Raw genomic sequence first — 19,521 nt, forward strand, 5'->3', positions numbered from 1 at the left:
GGGGGGCAAATCGTTGCAGGGGGACAAATCATTGGGGGGTGAGTAATTGCAGGAGGGCAAATCATTGGGGGGGGGGTTAAATGATTGCAGAGAGACAAATCGTTGGGGGGGGTAAGTCATTGCAGGGGGACAAATCATTGGGGGACAAATCATTGTGGGGAGGTAAATGGGGGACAAATCATGGGGGTAAGTCATTGCGGGGGGAGGGCAAATCATTGGGGGATAAATCATTGCGGGGGGGCAAATCGTTGCAGGGGGCATTAAATGATTGAAGGGGGATAAATCATTGGGGGGGGTAAATGATTGAAGGGGGATAAATCATTGGGGGGGTAAATGATTGCAGGGGGGCAAATCTTGGGGGGGTAAATGATTGCAGGGGGGCAAATCTTGGGGGGGGGCAAATCACTGTGGGGGGGGGATCATTGCAGAAGGGCAAATCATTGGGGGGGGGGGGGGAGCAGCTCCCGGAGGGGGGCTCCGGCGCTGAGCGGTGCTTGTCTCTCCGCAGGCCGTAGGTGCGGGCGGCGGCAGGAGCAGGAGCAGGAGGCGGCGGCGGCGGCGGCGGCGGCGGCGCGGCGGGCCCCGGGCCAGGGCTCGCACGCTCCAGCGGCGCGGCCGCGCGGCTCGGCCCGCCTCCCCCGGAGCCCTCTGAAGTGAGGGTGGGTGTGCGGGGGAGCAGCCGGGCTGGCGGCGAGCCCAGCCCGGCTTCCCCGCCTCTATATAAACACACATGGACTTTCTTTCCTACTCAAACTCACAGTGAGAGGGGCAATACGGCGCAGCCCTGCCTCCCGCTTCGCAGGAGCCTGGTGAAAAGTGTGGGGCTAACAAACAACCAGCGTGTATATATATACCTATATATATATATATATATACACACCTATATTTATGGAGATATATTTATATATATAGATAGAGATATAAACCGATCCGTCTCGCTCCGTGTGTATAGATACATATATATATAGCTATTTAATTCTTCCATCTCTCCAGGTCTTTGCTGAATTATTTTATGATTTTTTAATTTTTTTTTTAAATCTCGCTCCTTTTTTTTTTTTCCTCTTTTTTTTTTTTTGGTGTGTGTGGCTTGCATTGGAAGCAAGTGAGACCCAGAGCATCTGCATTTGGACTTTTTTTTGGGGGTGTATTTCCCCCCCCCCCCTCCGGGGTTTTTCTTTTTTGCAGAGTTTTTCTTGAGGTTTTGGCTATTCAATTGCACGCCCCCCCTTCCCTCTTTTGGGGGGGCTCGCCTGTTTTTTTTCTCTTTTCGTGCTGTGTGTGGTTTTTTTTTTTTTTCCGCCTGTGTCACTATCAAGTTTATCCTAAACAAGAGCAAAGTTTTCAGAGAGGGACAGGGAAAATTTGATTTTTCCCCCTTTTTTTTTTTTTTTGCTTTTTTTTTTCCCCCCCCCTTCCCCCGCTGCTTTTCGCCCCGCCGGAGGCGCGGGGGGGGATCCGCGGCCCCCAGCTGCCCCCTCCCTCGCGGCAGCACCCCCGGGCCGCCCCGGCGTGCGCTCCGCCGGCGCCCGCGCTGCTCCGCGCGTGGGGGTGCGAGCGCGGCGCCTGTCAAGGGGCCGCTTCTCTCCCCACCCTCCTCCTCCTCCCTCTCCCAAATATGCTTTTCGCAAGTTTTGATCTCGTCTCGGCACTGGCTACCCTCGCGGCGTGCTTGGTGTCACTGACTTTGCTGCTGGCCGTGTCCCAACAGCTGTGGCAGCTCCGCTGGGCTGCCACCCGCGACAAAACCTGCAAGCTGCCAATCCCCAAAGGCTCCATGGGATTCCCGCTGATCGGCGAGACCTTCCACTGGCTCCTGCAGGTAAGGAGGAGCCCTTCTCCTCCGGGCACCGCACCGGCCGCTCTGCTTTTCCCTCCTCCTTCTGCTTCTTCCCCCTTCTTTTTTTCCTCCTCCTGCTTCTTTTCCCCTTTTTTTCTCCTTTATCTTCTTTTTTCCTCCTCCTTCTTCTTTTTTCCTCCTTCTTCTTTTCTTCCTTTATTTTTTTTTTCATTTTCTCCTTCTTCTGTGCTTTTTGCCCGGGCTGCGATTGCATCATGCGGGGTCGGGGCCGGTGGAGCCCGGCGCGGGGCGGCCGCCGCGCTCCGCTCGCTGCCCCCGGGGGGGAGTCGGGGTGGCCCCGGTGGGGCCTCGCCGGGCAGGACCGGGGGCTTCTCCCCCCCCCAGCCAGCAAAAAAAATTAAAAATCTCCTTTTCCCCTTCCCTTTTCCCACCCCCCCAGCCGAAATCAGGAATAACCCGGGGGTGGGAATTAGCCCCGTGCGGCGGCGGCGGGGGGGGAGCTGGCTGCCCTCGGCCCCGGCTCCGTGTTTGGCCCTAAAAAGGGGGGATTTGGGGGCGGCCGGGCGGGGAGGCGGCGCGGCCGGCTCGGGGGAAGCCCACGAAGGTAATCGGGAGATTAACCCGGGATTAACCTCGCTAAGTGCTGAACAGCGCCGGGCGGCGCGGGATCCCCCTCGGCCCGCGGCGCCAGAGCGTGTTTGCCAAAAATTAAAAAAATTAAATAAATAATAATAATAAAAAAAAAGGCGGAGGAGAGCGGGCAGCCGGCGGGCGAGGGGTGCCCAGCTCCGCGGGGGGAGCCGCGGCCGGGGGAAGGGGACCGGGCGAGGGGCGCAGCGGGGCCTCCCCAGCGCCTGGAAGGGGGGGAAAAAGGGGGGGAAAAACCCCAAAACAATAAAAATCCCCCCCCGCCCCGGGCTTAGCAATAGGAACCGGGAGCGGAGCGAGGATGCTGCCGCCGCTGCCGCTGTCGCTGCCGGCCGGGCGCGCAGGGGGCCGGCGCGCAGGCTGCGCCCCCCCCGCGCCGCGCCCCGCCGAAGGGGTTAACGGCGCGCTCTCAATAGCGCTTTCTTTTTTAAAGAAATTTATCAGATTTTTTACAGGGGGACCAGAAAAGGGTTCTCGCTTTTCCACAGGCTCCATCCAAACAGAGCGCAGGGCTAAAAATACAGAATTTTGTATAAATTGGACTCCGCTCGAAACTTCTGCCGCATAAAGGTGCTCTTTGTGCGGCCCTGGAAATGGTGTACAAATAACTCTTTATTAATGCCACAAAAAGGACTTTAATTATATTTACGCAGATCAAGCAGCGGGGTCACCTGAACATCTGAACCGCACAACCGCGCTTTTGTTGCAGCACCGACACGCGCGGCCCGGCAGCGGCTCGGGCAGCGACAATGGGCGCAGCGGCTTCCCCGGGGGGGCCGAGCCCCCCCCCGCGCCCCGCGCAGCCCCCCCCGCGGCCGGCGCAGCGGCTCGGGGCGGACAAAAGCCCGCGGAGCATGTGGGAAAGTTATTAAACCCCCGCCGGGATCTGCAGAGCGGCTTAGGCGAATCGCAGCCTTTCGGGTCGATTCGGTCTTAGGAGGAAAAGGGGGGGGGGAAAGGTTAAAATGCTGTTAAACGGTTAAAGCGTTAGGAGAGGTAAAGGTAAAATAATATAAAATAATATAAAATAATATAAAATAAAATAAAGGGGGAGGAAGAGCAGGGAGGGGAGGAAGGGGGCAGGCAGGCGCTGCGGCTCCCCCGGGGGTCCCGCAGCAGCCCGGGGGCTCCGGGACCCCGCCCGCGGCGCCCGTTTTGTTTTTTGGGGGGGGGGAAAGGTTGGAAATTAGGAGTCACTCCGGATCGTCCCGATTGGGGCAGGTTGCTTTTATACCTTTAAAAAGCGCTGGGTGTTGTGTCCCCATCTTCCCCCCCACAGGGCAGGAAACTCTCCCCCCCCCCCCAACCCCCCCTCCCGGCCTTAACCCCGGTCCGGCCCTGCTCACCCCGCCCGCCGAGCCCCCCCCAAGCTGCCCCAGGCACCTTCCTCCTCCTCCTCCTCGCGGCCACGGGGTGCAAACACGGAGCGGCCCCTCCCCCCCCCCAACCTTTTCCCATTTTTCGGCTGTTTTCCCATCGGCTGAGCTCGCCTTAAAAAAAACCACCCAAAACCGCTAAACCTAACGCTGCTCCCGGAGTCATTTCTATGAACTGGGGGGGCTCCGCAGCACCGAAAACCTCTTTTTTTCCTTTTTTTTTTTTCACCAAAAAATCCCCCCCCCCCCCCCCCCGCAGGGCTCCTGCTTCCAGTCGTCGCGGCGGGAGCGCTACGGGAACGTGTTCAAGACGCACTTGCTGGGGCGGCCGCTGGTGCGGGTGACGGGCGCGGAGAACGTGCGCAAGATCCTCATGGGCGAGCACCAGCTGGTGAGCACCGAGTGGCCGCGCAGCACCCGCATGCTGCTGGGGCCCAACACCGTCGCCAACTCCATCGGCGACATCCACCGCCACAAGAGGAAGGTAGGCGCCGCCGCTCCCCACGCGAGACCGCGGCGCCGCGTGGGAGCGCGGAGTGGGGGGGGGGCTGTGCGCGCGCTGCGTCCCGTTTCCCCTCCCCATCCCCGCGTGGGCTCTGCCCCCCCCTCTTTTTTTCCTCCTTCCCCCCCCCCGCGTGGGCGCGGTCCCGCGTGGGCGCCGCGCACGTGGGCGCCGCGCGCCGCGTTCCACGGCGGAGTCCCCGCGCGCGCCGCCGGCCTTTGAGGAATTTAAAAGGGCGATGGCCCCGCGGCAGGCAAAAGGGGGGGGCCCAGACGGGGCTTCCCCGCTGCTTACCGCCGCGGGGGGGAGGAGCCGGCTCGCCGCCCCCCCTCCCCACCCGCCGCCTCCCCCCGCAGCCGGTGGCACGTGCGGCCCGGGCTGCGGTAACCCGAACGCCGCGCCGAGCCCCGGAGCGCTCTTAAAAGGGCAACGCCCCCCCCCCCACCGAGGGAGGGCCCACCGCAGCTGCTGGGGGCGACGCGCCGTCGGGGCGTTTTGCTGTTTGCACGATGCCCCCCCTCCACCTCCAGTCCCTGGCGGGGATTTTCCGGGGATGTTCCCCCCCCCCGCGGCCTCATGCTGGCCGGCTAGTCGCGTCATTGCATGGAGCATCCTGCAAATTTAGGGGACCGGGGGCGACCGGGCCGGCCGTGGAGCGGGGACCTTGTCTCCTCACCTCTTAGTCTGCGGATATATTTCTCTAAAGTCCCTATGCAAACAAATGGCTCCGCCGCCAGCTTTTCCCCTCCTGGGGGAGAAGATGGGACAATAAATAACACGGGGCAGCCGCTAGCCGTGTTTCCGCACGGGGCGACCGCCGTGTCTGCAGTTACACTGCGGCTTTTCTTTAATTTTTCCTTTTTTTTACGGAGGTAGAAATCTATCCCTGCCCTGCTGCCAGCGGGATGATGGCTCCTCTGCAAGGAGGACCATTTTGCAGGCCAGGTGCCTCGGAGAGGCAGTAACCACAGGTGCCTCTGGAGCTCCTCTAGTCCTGACCCTTCGGTGCTATTAAATGCGATAACTTTTAACTCGCCTCATCCTGCTGTTGGTACCGTGAGAGGTGCAAGGAGGAAAGCCTAGACCTGAGATTAGTTTCACAGCCTGCTCCTCGGAACGGTGTTTCTCTTGCTCCCAGATTGTGGTTTTTCTATTCTGCTTCTCCCAGCTTGGCCCTTTGCTCCCCCCGAAGCCCGCTTTCCCGGAGAGCCGGTCTTGCTGCTCCTACGTAACTTCTCCAGGGCTGCTTGTAGTGCAGGACGGGGCTGGCACGAGGACGGGTGGAGCACGAAGCCAGTGGTGCTCACCCACCTCAGCATCTCGCCCCTTTGGAGCCACCTCTAGCTCCTGTTCCACCACCGCTTGCAAGGCCACCATCTGCCACGAGCCCTTGTCCCCTTCCTATGAGCCAGCGGAGTTGTGCTGATTTACGCCAGCGCTGGTAGATCTTCTTCCATCTTCCCCGTGGTCTCCTCTGCTGGTGGGACCGACTGCTGGCGCTTGTCCTCACGGCTCGGTGGCGAAGAGCTTTAGACCACGCGTGGTTTGGCGTGGTAGCTCGCCAGCGACGTCGTCCGCTTGGCTGCTCACGTGTTGCCAAGATATTTTTGCAAAGATTTGCTTTGCCCGCGGCGGCGGTGGCATCAGCGCTGGGTCACACTGCTCCATCTCCGGAGCTCTCCTAGGTTCGCTGGGTCTCAGCTTCCCTTTGGGACCTTGCAAGGATTCAATCCCCCTTCCCTGAATTTGGTGGATATCCTCTCCATTCCCAGCGTTCGGGGCCGGGACGGCGTTCCCGCTCGCGGGCCGCGCGGTGCCGGGGCGAGGGGGGAGTCACGCTTTCCTCGGCAGCGTCCAGCCCTGGCCGCGGGCTGCTGGCCGGGCCGGGCCGTCGCGTGCTCCCAGCGTAGCAATCCCAAAATAGGCACAGCCGGCCGAGAAAAGCAAGGAGCAAATAAAAGCAGGCCGTGGGCTGGGGAGCCGTCCGCGACCCGGCGGCGCGGGGAGGAAGCAGACAGCGGCGCAGAGCCGCAGCCTGCTTTGTCTCACTGTCCAAAACTACATCATTCATTAACACGCCGCAATTAATGGTCTGCCTCGGAGGCATACAAGTGTTGAGCTTATTAGCACCGAGTAGAAAGGTCTGAGGCTTTAATATAGTTTGCAAGAGGATTAAGAACACAAAAGGGGCCATAAATTTACAAGCAAATATAAACCAGCTGCTGTGGGCAGGGCTGGGGGGAGGGAGGAGGAGGAGGAGGAGGAAGGAGGCGGCGGGAACGGACCTTTCCGCGCTAAAAGGGCCCCGATGGGAGCCGGCTGGAGGTCCGGCATCCCCGCCGAGCCCCCCGAGGTGGCAGCCGGTCGGACGGGGTGCGGCGATGCCGGGCTGCACCCGCTCGCTCCGCTGCCGGATTTATCCCGGAGACTCCTAATTCACGGGAAAAGGCTCTCGTTGATTTAGGGGAGCTCGCGATCACGGTCTTGGTGAAGAATTTGGCGGCTCGATCGGCTCATTGACTTTAGACCAACGCTGCTGTCATCTACGCCGGCGTAAATCCGGCGTAATTCCAACGGATTAAAAAAAATAGCAAGGTGCAGCCGCTCCTGGCTGAAATACAAATTTCTTGCGTTTTCGTAGCGCCTTCCACCCCAAAATGCCCTGCAAGCTCCAACTGTGCTCTGAAAAGCAGGAGCAATGCCTGAGTTGGGTTGCAAACCAGGAGCCGGGCTGATGTCCTGCAAGGTGGACCTTTCTGAACGTAGGTCCTTCTACCTGTCCACATCTTCTGGACCTGAAGGTGTTGGAGGCCCTGCAGGGCGCACAGAAAATAAAACCCGTGCTCTAGCTGCAATGCCCTTTGCTTGGTGGCACTGCCATTGCTCTGCGATGCAGCTGGTGGCTCTGTGGACCCCGTCTCCAGTCTGGACAGGCGACTGGTGGCACCAAGAACGAATGCCAGAGGGCCAGGAGAGCTTTTCATGCTGAGGATCCATCCTGCACTGTCTTCGTCTAGCTCTGTTTTCTACCATATCATGCTCTATCCTTTCGGGAAGCTTGAGCAACCTGCTGAGTTTTGGTTAGTGATATCTCATTCACCCCCTCTGGGATCTGGGGGCTTTGCATCAGGTTCATGGTGATCTACTTGACCTCTTAGGAGGCACTTCTGCCATCAGATTTATATCTCTGTCAGCTAGCGTCCTCTTAAGCTTTCTTCTCCTTAATTTTTTCTGGTTGTTTTGGGTCACCTCAGCCCTTCTCATCTCCTCCCTGGGCTTAGAAAGCCCAGAAAAGGTCTCATTCATTGTCCGCAGGAGCTTGCGTGTTCCTAAGCCGGGACACCTCAGCACCATGAGCGTGTGCTCATCCCCATGTGAACTGAGGCCTTGCAAGACCTCGCTTAGGATTTTGGCACCAGACGAGCAGGCAGAGCTGCCGTGATTTCCCTGCTGCTGGAGGAAGCGTCTTTCCAAGCGTTTTCTCCTGTTTTTGCCAGGAGGTGATGCATGCTCAGCATCATGCCTTTGGGATGGCGCGGGCTGCCCGTACGGGGGGTGGTTCCCTCTCGAGCTCTGCCGCCCGTCCCGCTGCGCTCTGCTATCAGACCGCGCGCAGCACTTAGCGAGGGCTGAACATCTGTGAAGAGCACTTGAAGCTGGTTCTTCTGCCAAGTGCTGCTTCCTCTCCAGGAGAGCTCGTGGCGGGTGCTGCGGGTGGCTTAGACACGTGGAGATCCCCTGCTCTCCGCTCCAGGAGGATGCAGGGGCCAGCAAAAAGGGGACGTTTCTCCTAAAGCTTCTCCTCCTTTGGTCTGCCCTTGTCAAAAGCAGTGTCCACTTGGCTGGTTGGGCTTCTCCAACCAGCTGATCTGACCTTTCAGACCAACCTTTCTGGCTGGACGTGGCTCCTGTTTCTTTGCCATGCTACTCTTCGACGTGGTGTTCCCTCCCTTTGGTGGAGCGATGCTCAAGCAAGGAAGGCTGCTCCTGCACGAAGGGTTGGGACCGTGGATGCTGGTCCTTTTGCTCCCTGACCCTTCTTCCTCTCTTTCCCCCTTCTGTGCTTGATCCCCCCTTGAGGAGCGGGGACAAAACCGAAGGTGGACTCTGAATGTCTTGGTTACCCATGCGTAAACGTGGGGAGAAGGACAAGGGCACCTCAGAGACGTTGTGCCGACCCACTGAAGACTTCTGTTTAGACAGTCCACGTCGCGGGACGGAGCTGGCTGCATCTTGCTGGTGCCGGCACTGCTTATTTCGAGACTCAAGGCAGGTTTTGCATTTTTGCAGGGGGGACAATGCTGAGATAGAGGTAGAGCATCGTGCTCATTCCCTGCTCTCCCACCCACCCCGGGCGTCGCAGCCCGTTTAGCAGCGATCCTCTGCCAGCCTGGCCCAGCTTGGCGTCTCCGAGACGGAGCGGGAAGCTCCCGGCCCAAGTGCACCTGGCGAAGCCGGCTGTGGAATAGAAAATATATATTTATAACATACAAAATAACCAAAGACTCCACCTGGGCCCTGGGGCACCTCGTTAGCCGCGCGGCGCAGCCCCGATGCTCAGCGGCGTCACGGAGCTAATTTAGCGTTCGCGGCCGCGGGTGGCCTTGCAGCTGCACCAGCCGGCAGCTCCCTGCCCGCGCGGGTTACCGGCTCCGCCAAGGCTACACGCTTGGCGTTCGAGGCTGGAATAGGACCGGCTTTATTGCGCGAGGTGAAGGTCAGGGTAATAGCTTGGCTCAGCAGAGAGAGGCTTTGATGGCTGCGTGCTTTTAGCTGCTGCTGGGGAAAGGGCCCAGGCAGGTGGTTTTTGTTTGGGTTTCTGGCCTCTTTTCTCCCTGATTTAACCGTCCTGGTCTAGGGGAGCGGGATGCTGCATCCCTGGGGATGCATGGGATGAAGGCGCGTCACCTCTCTCGGCATGGTCCAGTTTTTAAAGCCTGGAGGGCCGGATGCTCGTTGTGGGCCCCCCGTCTCCTTCCTGCAAACCCAGGCACTCAGACACAGCAGAGGCCACCTCCGGTTTGTTAAGGCTCATCCACATCCCATTGAATTTCTGATAGGCCTTAAGTTGGAAAAAAAAAATTTAATAAAGAAAAAAGGGTGTAAGCAACACTGAAGGGCATAAAATAATCATAACTTGGCCCAAGGATGTTGAAACCATCTTTCCATTTTTTTCTAGAGCATTTTTTTAATGAATCGTTTGAGTTTCGGTGAAACTGCCTTTTGCAAAGGTGACTGTTCCGCTCTTTTTTTTTTTTTTCCAGCTGGGTCTGGTTTGGAGAAATAGCCTCTGCTTGGAATTTGTGGCGCTGGATACCGTAACCACACTCCCTTTGCAGACGGATCGCAGTGTCCATAGGGCTCTTGGGTTTCTCCCTGGGAGAGGCCGTTGCGTTCGGCTCCCCGGAGACGCTGCACTCCTCACCTGCACCCTTCCTGCAGCAAAGCTGTGCTTTGACGTGCAAACCCAAAGCTGCTCATTTTGCGTGGCTGGGAGTTGAAATTCTTGGCTTTTCCTTCTAAATGGCCCTAGATTCCTCCCGTGATGGAGAATGGCAAGAGACTGCGGAGCGGGGAGATACTCTGAGTTTTTGGTTAAATGCTGGCGCGAGCAGATGTGCTCCATCTCCCAACCTGTCAGGGCATGGAGAGGGAAGGGATCCAGGTCTTTGCTGTGCTGCTGTGAAAGGCAGAAGTCCTTTAAAAACAGATCACAGGGTGTCCCATCAGCGGCCACGATGGGAGGTCATCTGCTGCTGTTTGTGGGACTCATGCCCGGTGGAGTTGTCCCCACGACCTGCTGGCCGTGTTCCCCCTTCGCTCGTGCTCCTGGCTCCGGCACGGCCTCTTGCCCATGGGATTTTGCAGCCTGATCCCAAAATGTGAAGGTTCATGAGACCACTGGAGCATCCCGGCGGGATCCATGCCTGGCAGTGGCAGTGCCTGATGCTGCGGAGCAAGGCAGGTGTCTGTTGTAACGCGGTGACGGGGCAGGGTTGGGGCAAATACCACCCGGCCTTTGGAACACTTGCATAAATAGAGTGTCTCCAAGGTTGAGACGCTGCTTTGGAGGCTTCTTTGACATGGAGCACCAGCCAAGCCACGTGCTGGTGCCAAACTGGTTTGTGAAAGCGTCTTCCAGCCAGTATCCTGGGCAATGTGCTCTCGGTGACCTGCTTGAGCAAGGGGTTGGACTAGATGGTCTCCAGAGGTCCTTTCCAACCTCAACTGTTCTGAGTCTGTGTGATTTTACGTTAGCGTGGCAAAAGCATCTTCATTTTAGGGCCAGCAGCTCCGAGCGGGAGAGGGAGGCAGCGCAGAGGAGCTGGGCTCTGCCCGACTGTCGTGTGTCGGATGAGGCTGCGGGTGTCTCATCCCCAAGTGCAGCTTTCCTCCATGAAATGCGTCGTCGTTGCTAATTACTCCCTAAGTCAGCCACTAAACGCAGCCTTCGTTAAGCATGAAAACGCTATGGGTTCAAGGCGCTTCCCTTGAACGTCTTCTCCTCTTCGGTGCGGTTTGCAGAGTAGCTACCAATGGGGCTGGGGTCTTCTGCAACCAGGACCAAGGGCTGTGGCTTGTCATGTGAATCCGGACCTCTCTGGAGTGTCCAGGGAGCCGAGACACCGGGAAGGCGTTTTCTGCCTTAGGAAGCCCATAAATCTGGAAATATCCTGTTCCCATCACAAGCAGAGATGGATCCAGAAGGGCTTGCTACGTGCTGGTGGCTCTTCATGGACCATGGGCAGGGACTGCACTAGCAGCAGGTGGGCACACGCATGGGGTCAGCGGATGCCCGCGGCCAGAGTAAATCATGAAACGTGTCCCCACGTCTATTTTAGGACATATGGAAACGTAACAGATGGGGGCATTTTCCAACCTCTGCAGAGGGTCCTTTGCAAACCGCCTTGCTCCCTGCCAGCCGGGGCTGGGAGACCTTCTCTCCCCACGGATCGCAGAGCTCTCGGCAGCTCCGGAGCACCGTTTTGCACCGATCCACCTCATCCTCGGAGCTGGGAAGCGGCCGAGATGTTCGGCTCGAGTTCACTAGAGGGCGCAGGAATTTTAGGCTAGAAAACGGCGGCGGTCCGTAAGGGAAAGTTGGCTGCCTTCTCCTCCTTTTTAATCAACTGGAAAGATGCAGGGTTGAACTGGAGGTGACTGGAAGGGGATCCAGACTTGTGTCTGGCGAGGGAAGGACCCGCTGACATCTGGGATTAGGCGGCGCGCAGCGCGCAGGCTGCGAGCCGGGGTGGCGCTTGGAGGAGCCGGCAGCGTCGCCGGGGCCCGCGCCGCTGCCTCTGCCGCAGGGAAAGAGGAGAATTAAAAAAAAAAAGGGAAAAGAAACCCCAAAAGATGAATGCTCCCCATTTTTGGGTTGGTGGTAAGGGGCAGCTCCTGCCTTCCTGCATCCGGGCTGGATGGGCGGCTTGGAGGGTGGCTGCCGGGAGGATGGAGACCTCGGCACATGGTGCCTTCGCCAGAGCAGCCCGGATCCACGCGGGCAGCAGTGCCTGGCCGGTGCCCGCGGCTCCGGGCTCGGGGTGCCAGCAACCGGCCAGCTTCCCTCCGGCCAGGAAAATGTGACCGTCCCCTCCGAGTGCCCACTGGGGAGGAAATTCTCACATTTACAGCTCTGCAAAGGTTAGGTGCTCTTGGAAAGACGGCGCTCAGGCTTTGCTTTCCGTTGTCGCCTGGAGCAAGCCGGGGGTCTGTCCGTCCTTTGCAGCCCCCCAGCACGCCGGGAGCCGGCGGAGCCTCCGGCGGAGCCTGTTTGGGTTGGATTTTCCCGGAGACCTGGCGCGCGGCGGTGCGTGCGTGCGTGCCCCTGCGCGCGCGGAGGTTAATGCAGAATAAACAAGCAGCACTTCGCCCGCCCGCGCCGCGTCCCCCCCCCTCCAGCGCCCTGGGACGGGAGGGATGCTGCCGGGGGGGGGGGGACGCGGCATGAAAGCCCGTGCTGTGGAGTCGCCGGGGCGGGCGGCGAGCGGGAGAGCGGGGACATTCCTGGCATTGCTGCGCTCCTCGCGCAGCAGCCCGGCCCGACCCCAGCGCTGCCGCGAGCCGACGGCAACGCCGGGGAGGCCCGCTCGGCCCGGTGTTTACTCACAGAGCTTAAATTAACGCTGTCTGCTGACATCGGTTTTTAGCCTGGCTTCCCAAGGAAATGAGCCGTACGTGACCTCAGCCTTTGCGTACACGCGGGCCTGTTTTTCCCCCAGTTACACTTGAACCCCTGTCTAAGTTCAGCCAGGTTTCACGGAAACCCGAAAGGCCTCAAATAATTATTTTGGTCCTTTTTTTTATATTTATTAAAGAAGGATTGGGGGGGGGGAATGAGAGAAACTGTCAGTGCTTCCCATTGAGAAAAAAGCTTGCATGTGTGTGTACACGTGCACAACCGTAATACTAGACACTAGAGAATCCACATGGAAGAGCTGTATTAGTAGCACCCAAATTGTGGGATGGGCTTGACTCAGAGCTCCCACTTTGCCAGACACCAGGGGATCCAGCTGTGGGACACGGAGCTATGGGAAGGCCGGCTCTCCCTTGAAGGACGTTTCTCTATCAGCCCTTTTCAGTAGTTATTTTAGACATCAGCAATTCTTGACAATGAGCAGCGCTCAGCTTGGGAGGCCCTTGATGCCCATGTTTACGGACAGAAGTGGGTTATTAGAGAAGGTAGAGAGGAGGATGTGCAGACTGTGTAGAAACCTGTGTCCGCCCTCTTTTGTAGGTGTTCTCCAAAATCTTCAGCCACGAGGCCCTGGAGAGCTATCTCCCCAAGATCCAGCTGGTGATCAAAGACACCCTCCGGGCCTGGAGCAGCAACCCGGAGTCCATCAACGTCTACCACGAGACCCAGAAGCTCACCTTCCGCATGGCCATCCGGGTCCTGCTGGGTTTCCGCATCCCCGATGAGGAGCTCAACCGGCTCTTCGAGGTCTACCAGCAGTTCGTGGAGAACGTCTTCTCCTTGCCTGTGGATCTGCCCTTCAGCGGCTACAGGAGGGTAAGACACTAGAGCTGAGTCCTGACCCAGATGATAACACCGATCTGGGGCTCATGGGGCAGTGGCTGAATTCTTACCTTTGTGTTGTTGGTGGGATGTCTCCTTGCCATCTGACTTCTAGAAGTGGGTCCATTTTGGGCTAAAGTCCTGTGCTGGTGGAGTCAAGAGGGAGATCTTTTCATGACTAGGAAGGGCTAAGACTCTACAAATCTGAGGCTGCTAATTAGTGAACAGGTTGAGATCAGTGGGGACGAGATATTTTCACTGTGCGAAGCATGCAGGACATGTCGAGACAGCCAGATACTGATTTCTGCCTCTTCCCATCCTCTGTGTAGCATCTCTTGATCTCAGCTAGGTTTTCAGGGTGGTAGGTGCGCTGTGGTTCAGTGCAATGGAGAATACGATGGGGGTTTAATCCATATTTAGTTTGAATGACCCCCGAAGCGTCTTTTTAAAGCCTTTGCAGCAGTATGTTAGCTCAGTGCAGCTCCACTCAAAGAGGAATTGCTTTAGTGAGATCGGGTGATAAAATTGCTCGGCAAGCCCATTACACTCTTGGGAAGAGGCTCCTTTCAGCCCAGTTGACTGGTTTCCTTTGAGAGAGAATTTTCCCAGGGACTTTCTTAAATCTCAGGGTGAGGAGGAGGCCTGTGAATTGGTGCAATCCTGGGGCTCCCACGTCAGACCCGTCGTTTGCACGTAGGTGCTGATTAGCCTCTCCTGTAATCTTGCCTGCTTTGGGCCCGCTCCTCCTGGGCAGGCAACAGCTCCAGCGTTTTTATACTTCTCTTTGAGCATCTGCAATTGCGGTTGGAAGTGGGCCAGCAGACCGAGTATTGCTAAGACAGGTTTACGTTCTTCTGAGCTCAAAGGGATCTTGCGCGGGGGTCACCCCCAACTTCCCACCACCCCAGTCACGTTCCCTGGACGTGTCCTCCTCACCTTGTCTCTGGTTGCTGATCATCACCGGCCAGCCCTGGGACAGGCTGGGGATGACTGGGCTCGCGTTGTGCCCTCAGGGGTCTGACGGCTTCTTGCTCTGCAGGGGATCCGAGCGCGTGAGACGCTGCAGAAGGGGCTGGAGAAAGCCATCCAGGAGAAACTGCAGAACACGCAGGGCAAGGACTACGCCGACGCTCTGGATATCCTGATAGAGAGCGGCAAAGAGCACGGCAAGGAGCTCACCATGCAGGAGCTGAAGGTAAAGACCCTCCCTGTCCTCCTGTGCGCTTGGGGGACTTGGGCTCCACAGTCACCCAGGAGAGTTACCGGGTGTCTGGTTTCTCCTCCCCATAGTCATGTTGTTCCTGCCAGGCCATCATTCTGCTCAGAGCAGGGATTCCTCAAAGAGCAAAGCTTAAGCTGGTGTGAGGAGGATGTTGTGGATCAGTCCTGGACAGTCATTCGCAGTGGGGTGACCAGGATGCGCTGCTGGACCTGCAGGAGAATCCTTGCCCAGGGGGTCATGGTGCCACCAAGCCGGTTGTTTTCCCAAGGGCCATATTTACTTGGAAATCACTCTCAGCCCTTGCTAAAGAGCATTTGCAAGGACTACTGAAAGGCCCTGCCAGCTTGCTGACACTTTGAGCCCTGATCAGCTTCACCCCTTGACCTGTCCTGTTTTATGGTAGCTTCTCCGCAGGTGGTTATCTGTAGTGGGGCGACCACACAACTTGTCCTCCAGGCACTATTAAGAGCCGTCCACGGGGACTTTTCTCCTACTTCTGCCACCCTTCGCTCTCTCCAGCGTGCTGCTGACTCTGAGCAAGGCTCTGTGGGAATTTCCCTGTGGCTGGTTGTCCAGCATTTCACACGAGACACCCTTTGAAAAGGGAGGCACATACTTTCTCCCAAGTTCAGGCAAAACTAGGCAGCTGGAGTAGCGGATGAACAAAGATGGATCTCACGGCGAGGGAGGGCTGGGCCTGGAGAGTTGTCAAGTGGGGATAGCACGTGGGAAATCTCTGCAGCTGTCGGCTCGGCATCTGGCTGCAGCTGGCGAGCAAAGGCTGGATGCAGATCCTGGTGCTGGGCTGCGGGAGCCGTCCTCTGTGCCTCAGCCACCGGTCCAGACCCTGCCTGGGCGGGAGGCAACGGTAGATCACCACCACCCTATGGCTCTCCTGAGCCTTCAGTGTCCCTGGTGGGGCCTGATGTGGGCCTCCACTGGGAAAGGTGGCTAAGGACAGGGTAGACGTGCAGAGCCTTGGGCTACCTTCTCGCATGCTCTGGTGGGGCTCTCACGGTGGCAGGATGAGATGATGTGTCTCCTCATTGCAATAGGGAAAACAGCTCCTCCGTGGATGAGGTGTCCAGCCCTGTGGGAGAATCTCACACTTGGTGCCCGTAGCGTGTCTCCTTTCTCCCCAGGGAAGGCAGGGCGGGGTGGAGAGCGGGGCAGGGAGGTGCTCAGGGAACCCCCCAGGACTGTAACGCCGCATGGCTGGGGCTGCCCTGGGTGATCTTGCTGTCCTCCTCCACCTGGCAGCAGCAGCCACATCTCAGCCCCAGGAGAACTTGTGGTCTGCTCTGAGCTGCCCTGGAGGAGGGAGAGGTGGGGGCAGGAGGCTCACAGGGGACGTAGGGCGAGGCAGAGAGCAGGAGCAGCACTGGGAAGAGGTGAGGGACAGGAGGTGACAGTGAAGGCTGCAAAGGGGACTGGGACCCACGAGACTGCTCGTGTGCCTGCGTTGGGACACGCCGAGCGGCTGGCCCTGCCGTCCGCCCCTCCTTGCCGTCCCTCATCCCAGATCCCGCTTGCCTTTCAGGACGGCACCCTGGAGCTCATCTTTGCCGCCTACGCGACGACTGCCAGCGCCAGCACGTCTCTGATCATGCAGCTCCTCAAGCACCCCCGGGTCCTGGAGAAGCTGCGGGAGGAGCTGCGGAGCAAAGGCATCCTCCACAACGGCTGCATCTGCGAGGGCTCCCTCCGGCTGGACAACATCAACAGCCTCTACTACCTGGACTGCGTCATCAAGGAGGTGCTTCGCCTCTTCACTCCCATCTCGGGGGGGTACCGGACCGTGCTGCAGACCTTCGAGCTGGATGTGAGTATTCGCTGCTCCTCGGCCCCAGCGTTCCTCTCGCACCTTTTGCTTCTCCTTTGAAAGCCTTCTTCTCCAGCGCTCTCGCAATGTCCTGTCTGTCCTCCGGGTGATGTTTGAACCTATTGCTCAGCTTCAACAGAGGGTTGGGGGTCTCAGTAATGTCAGGATCTGGTGTGTTTTGGTGGGCAGGGAGAGGAGAGAGACCCTTCTTGGATGAAAAGGCCGAGAGACTCCAGATAATCCATATTGCGGAGAGCTGGAGGAAAGGAGGCAGAGGGGGAAGATCTGGCTGGATATTTGCTGCTGCAGGAACCACTGTGTTTTAGACACTTGCCAAAATCTCTCCGCATCCCTGTGCTGCTCTCTCTGGGATGCAGCTGCATCCCGACCTTGCCAGAACGGCATCTCGCAGATCCTTCTGTGCCTTGCACAAAGACCTGGGCTTTGCTTAGCAGGCGAGCCTGGATTAGATCCCCAGGAGGACGAACGAAGTCCCGCTGGCAGTTGGTGGGTGGCATTGCTCTGGGTTTGCAGGAGCACGAAGGGGTCAGGCCTGTGGCTGGGAACCGAAACGTTTGGGCTGTCAGAGAAGAGACAGCCACGATGTTTCAACGAGCAACTCGTGACAATCTTGGGAGCCAAAATCTAAACTGGGGTGTGACCAGGGAAAGGTTGACTGCAAAGGGCATCTCCAGGCTGCTGGATGACAGGCGGATTACTCACCAGAATAGATGGAATTTCCTACTAGCAAAACAAAATCTTGAGACCCGGCTGTCACTGTAAATCCTATTAATGTAGTGATTTGAGTCGGAAACCTTTTAAAGTGCTCAGGGGATGATAAACCCGCCCCGTTTCTCATCACCCAGGCCCTGACATGTGCTCTGGGTGTGGGGAGCTGACACGCGGCGGGGGAGTGACGGGCTCCGCCGGGGAGGGCCCGACGGCTCGCGGGGCACGGCGCGGATGCGAGAAAAAACGTTTCCCTTTGCTCGGCGGCGGTTGAGCACCACAGGGTTCCTGGTACGCGGCTCCCGCGAGCGACCGCAAAGCAAATAAATAGCGATGGATCGTCCAGCAGGCCGGTAGCAGAGGCGGGAATAAATCCCGAATTCCCGTCTCCCAGCCCCTTGCGCTGGGCTCTCTGTTCTTTCAAATCCGCAATGTAGACCGGCAGTAACCCCAAAGAAAATGAGAAAAAGCAGCTGCCTTCGCTTTATCTTGTTCTCCTGGTCTTCTTCCATCTCTCTACAGCATGGTTGACCCATTCGTGTTTTCTTTCCACCCCCATCCCTCTCCTGTGCAGGGTTTTCAGATCCCCAAGGGCTGGAGCGTCATGTACAGCATCCGGGACACCCACGACACGGCTCCCGTGTTCAAGGACGTGGACGTCTTTGACCCCGACCGCTTCGGGCAGGGCCGAACCGAAGACAAGGACGGCAGGTTCCATTACCTCCCCTTCGGAGGAGGAGTACGGACCTGTCTCGGGAAGCATCTGGCCAAGCTTTTCCTCAAGGCGCTGGCCATTGAGCTGGCCAGCACCAGCCGCTTCGAGCTCGCCACCAGGACTTTCCCCAAAGTCACGCTGGTGCCCGTGGTCCATCCGGTCGACGGACTCAAGGTCAAATTCTTCGGACTGGATTCCAACCAGAACGAGATCCTGACGGAGACGGACGCTATGTTGGGGGCGACGGTGTAGACCCACTCCGGCTGCCGAGGGAAGGGCGGACGGGGATGGAGGGGTGGGGGTGGGGGCAACGGGGAGGAAAGAAGGGAAGGAGAGAAGGAAGAGAGGCGCGAGGAACTTCTCCACGTCACTAACTTTGCAGGCCCTCCGGGTCGAGACTGGTTTCTCCGACGGTGAAGCTGCCGAAACCGCTTGCTCTCTCCGTGGGGCGTGGAGAAGATCGGGGCGTCGTTGCCACGTGTTTCGTTCTGTTCGGAAAAAAGGCGAAGAATTTCAAAACCCGAGTGGAGCTGGGACTGGCTGACCACACACAGTATCTAAATATTATAAATATATATATATAAATATCTATGAAACACTTCTGCTGCGAGGAGGAGCGCTGCACGGCGGGGAAGGCTTTGGAAATCAGCTGGCGACCGGAGGTCCGGCTGCCCCGTGCGTCTCCTCGGGATCCGGCCGGGAGGCTCCGGACGAACCTGAGGGACGGCCGTGACCTCCGGTGGCCTCTGATCCTTTTTTAACAGTGTTAAATTAGCTGGTGATAACAGTGTTTTTTTTGGGGGGTGGGTGGGGGGGTTGTCTGTTTGCTGGATCGTGTTTTGCGTTTGGGTTTCTCCCCTTTTTTTGGCTTTCCTCGGCGAGCGAGCTCCGTGCCGCCGCTTCGAAGAGCGGGAGCGAGGTCTCGGACAAGTGCGTTTTATTTCTTTTTTTAATTCGGGGGCCTGGGGGTGGGGATGGGGGGATCCCTTTCCATTTTTTTTGGTTTTTTTTCCATTGAGTGACCTGCTGCTGCTACGTGGCCTGCGCGTATCCGTCCGTCCATCCGTCCGCCCGCGCCGCCTCCGTCCCGCTCCCGGCCCCTCGCTGCCCCTTCCCGCGCCGTTGCCTCCCCGCCGCCGGCTCCCTGGGTCCTCGGGATGTGCGCACTGACCTCGACCCCCCCAGCCCCCCCCCCGAGGTCCGGCGGTGGCCCACGGCCCACCGGGAGCCCCGCTCGGAGCTGCTCCTTTTTTCCCGGCGTGCCCCCTTTCCCGGGAGGCGTCGACATTAAAGGTGATCTCGAACGAAGCCAACGGATGCGTTGTTTGTTTGTCCCGTGCCGGGGCGTTTTTCGGCGACGGGAGAGCGGCGCGGGAAGGACACGGAGCGGGAGGCCCCTCGCCAGCCGGCCCCCCGCTGCCCCAGGGCTCTCCCGGAGAGGGGCCGTCCCCGCGGAGGCTCCCGGCACGGGCCAGCGGCCACCGAGGTATCTCGCGTTCGGTCTGCCGCGGGGCTTCTCTCGCTGGGTTGGGTTTTTTTCCATGCAAGAAGCTTCCAGGCTGTGGTGCTGAGATGGGACGGGGCCGTGCGCGCGGGGACACGTCGAAGGGCCCCGGGTGCTCGGGATGGCCACGCTCGGGGGCTTGGGGTCAGGCCAACACCAGGCTCCAGGGTGGCAGCAGGTACCATA

At 58.6% G+C, this 19,521-nt stretch overlaps 1 protein-coding gene across 1 annotated transcript; it reads left to right on the forward strand.

Annotated features, from left to right (window-relative positions):
• Positions 1 to 696: 696 nt before the first annotated feature.
• Positions 697 to 19,139, forward strand: LOC112989015 (cytochrome P450 26B1). Its single transcript, XM_064511677.1, has 6 exons — positions 697 to 1,819; positions 4,082 to 4,306; positions 13,062 to 13,337; positions 14,383 to 14,538; positions 16,106 to 16,387; positions 17,691 to 19,139. Exons 1-6 carry the CDS (start codon positions 1,616 to 1,618, stop codon positions 18,081 to 18,083), a joined length of 1,536 nt encoding a protein of 511 aa, XP_064367747.1. The 5' UTR covers positions 697 to 1,615; the 3' UTR covers positions 18,084 to 19,139.
• The last annotated feature ends 382 nt before the right edge of the window (positions 19,140 to 19,521 follow it).

Source organism: Dromaius novaehollandiae, chromosome 4 (genome assembly GCF_036370855.1).
Source record: "Dromaius novaehollandiae isolate bDroNov1 chromosome 4, bDroNov1.hap1, whole genome shotgun sequence".
In the NCBI taxonomy this organism is placed as follows: Eukaryota; Metazoa; Chordata; class Aves; order Casuariiformes; family Dromaiidae; genus Dromaius; species Dromaius novaehollandiae.

Bases quoted from the DNA above. Each gene is read 5' to 3' on its own strand.
- LOC112989015 (XM_064511677.1), top strand. From the start codon at position 1,616: ATGCTTTTCGCAAGTTTTGATCTCGTCTCGGCACTGGCTACCCTCGCG. The intron at 14,539-16,105 runs GTAAAGACCCTC...CTTGCCTTTCAG, and splicing joins TCACCATGCAGGAGCTGAAG to GACGGCACCCTGGAGCTCAT. The intron at 16,388-17,690 runs GTGAGTATTCGC...TCTCCTGTGCAG, and splicing joins TGCAGACCTTCGAGCTGGAT to GGTTTTCAGATCCCCAAGGG.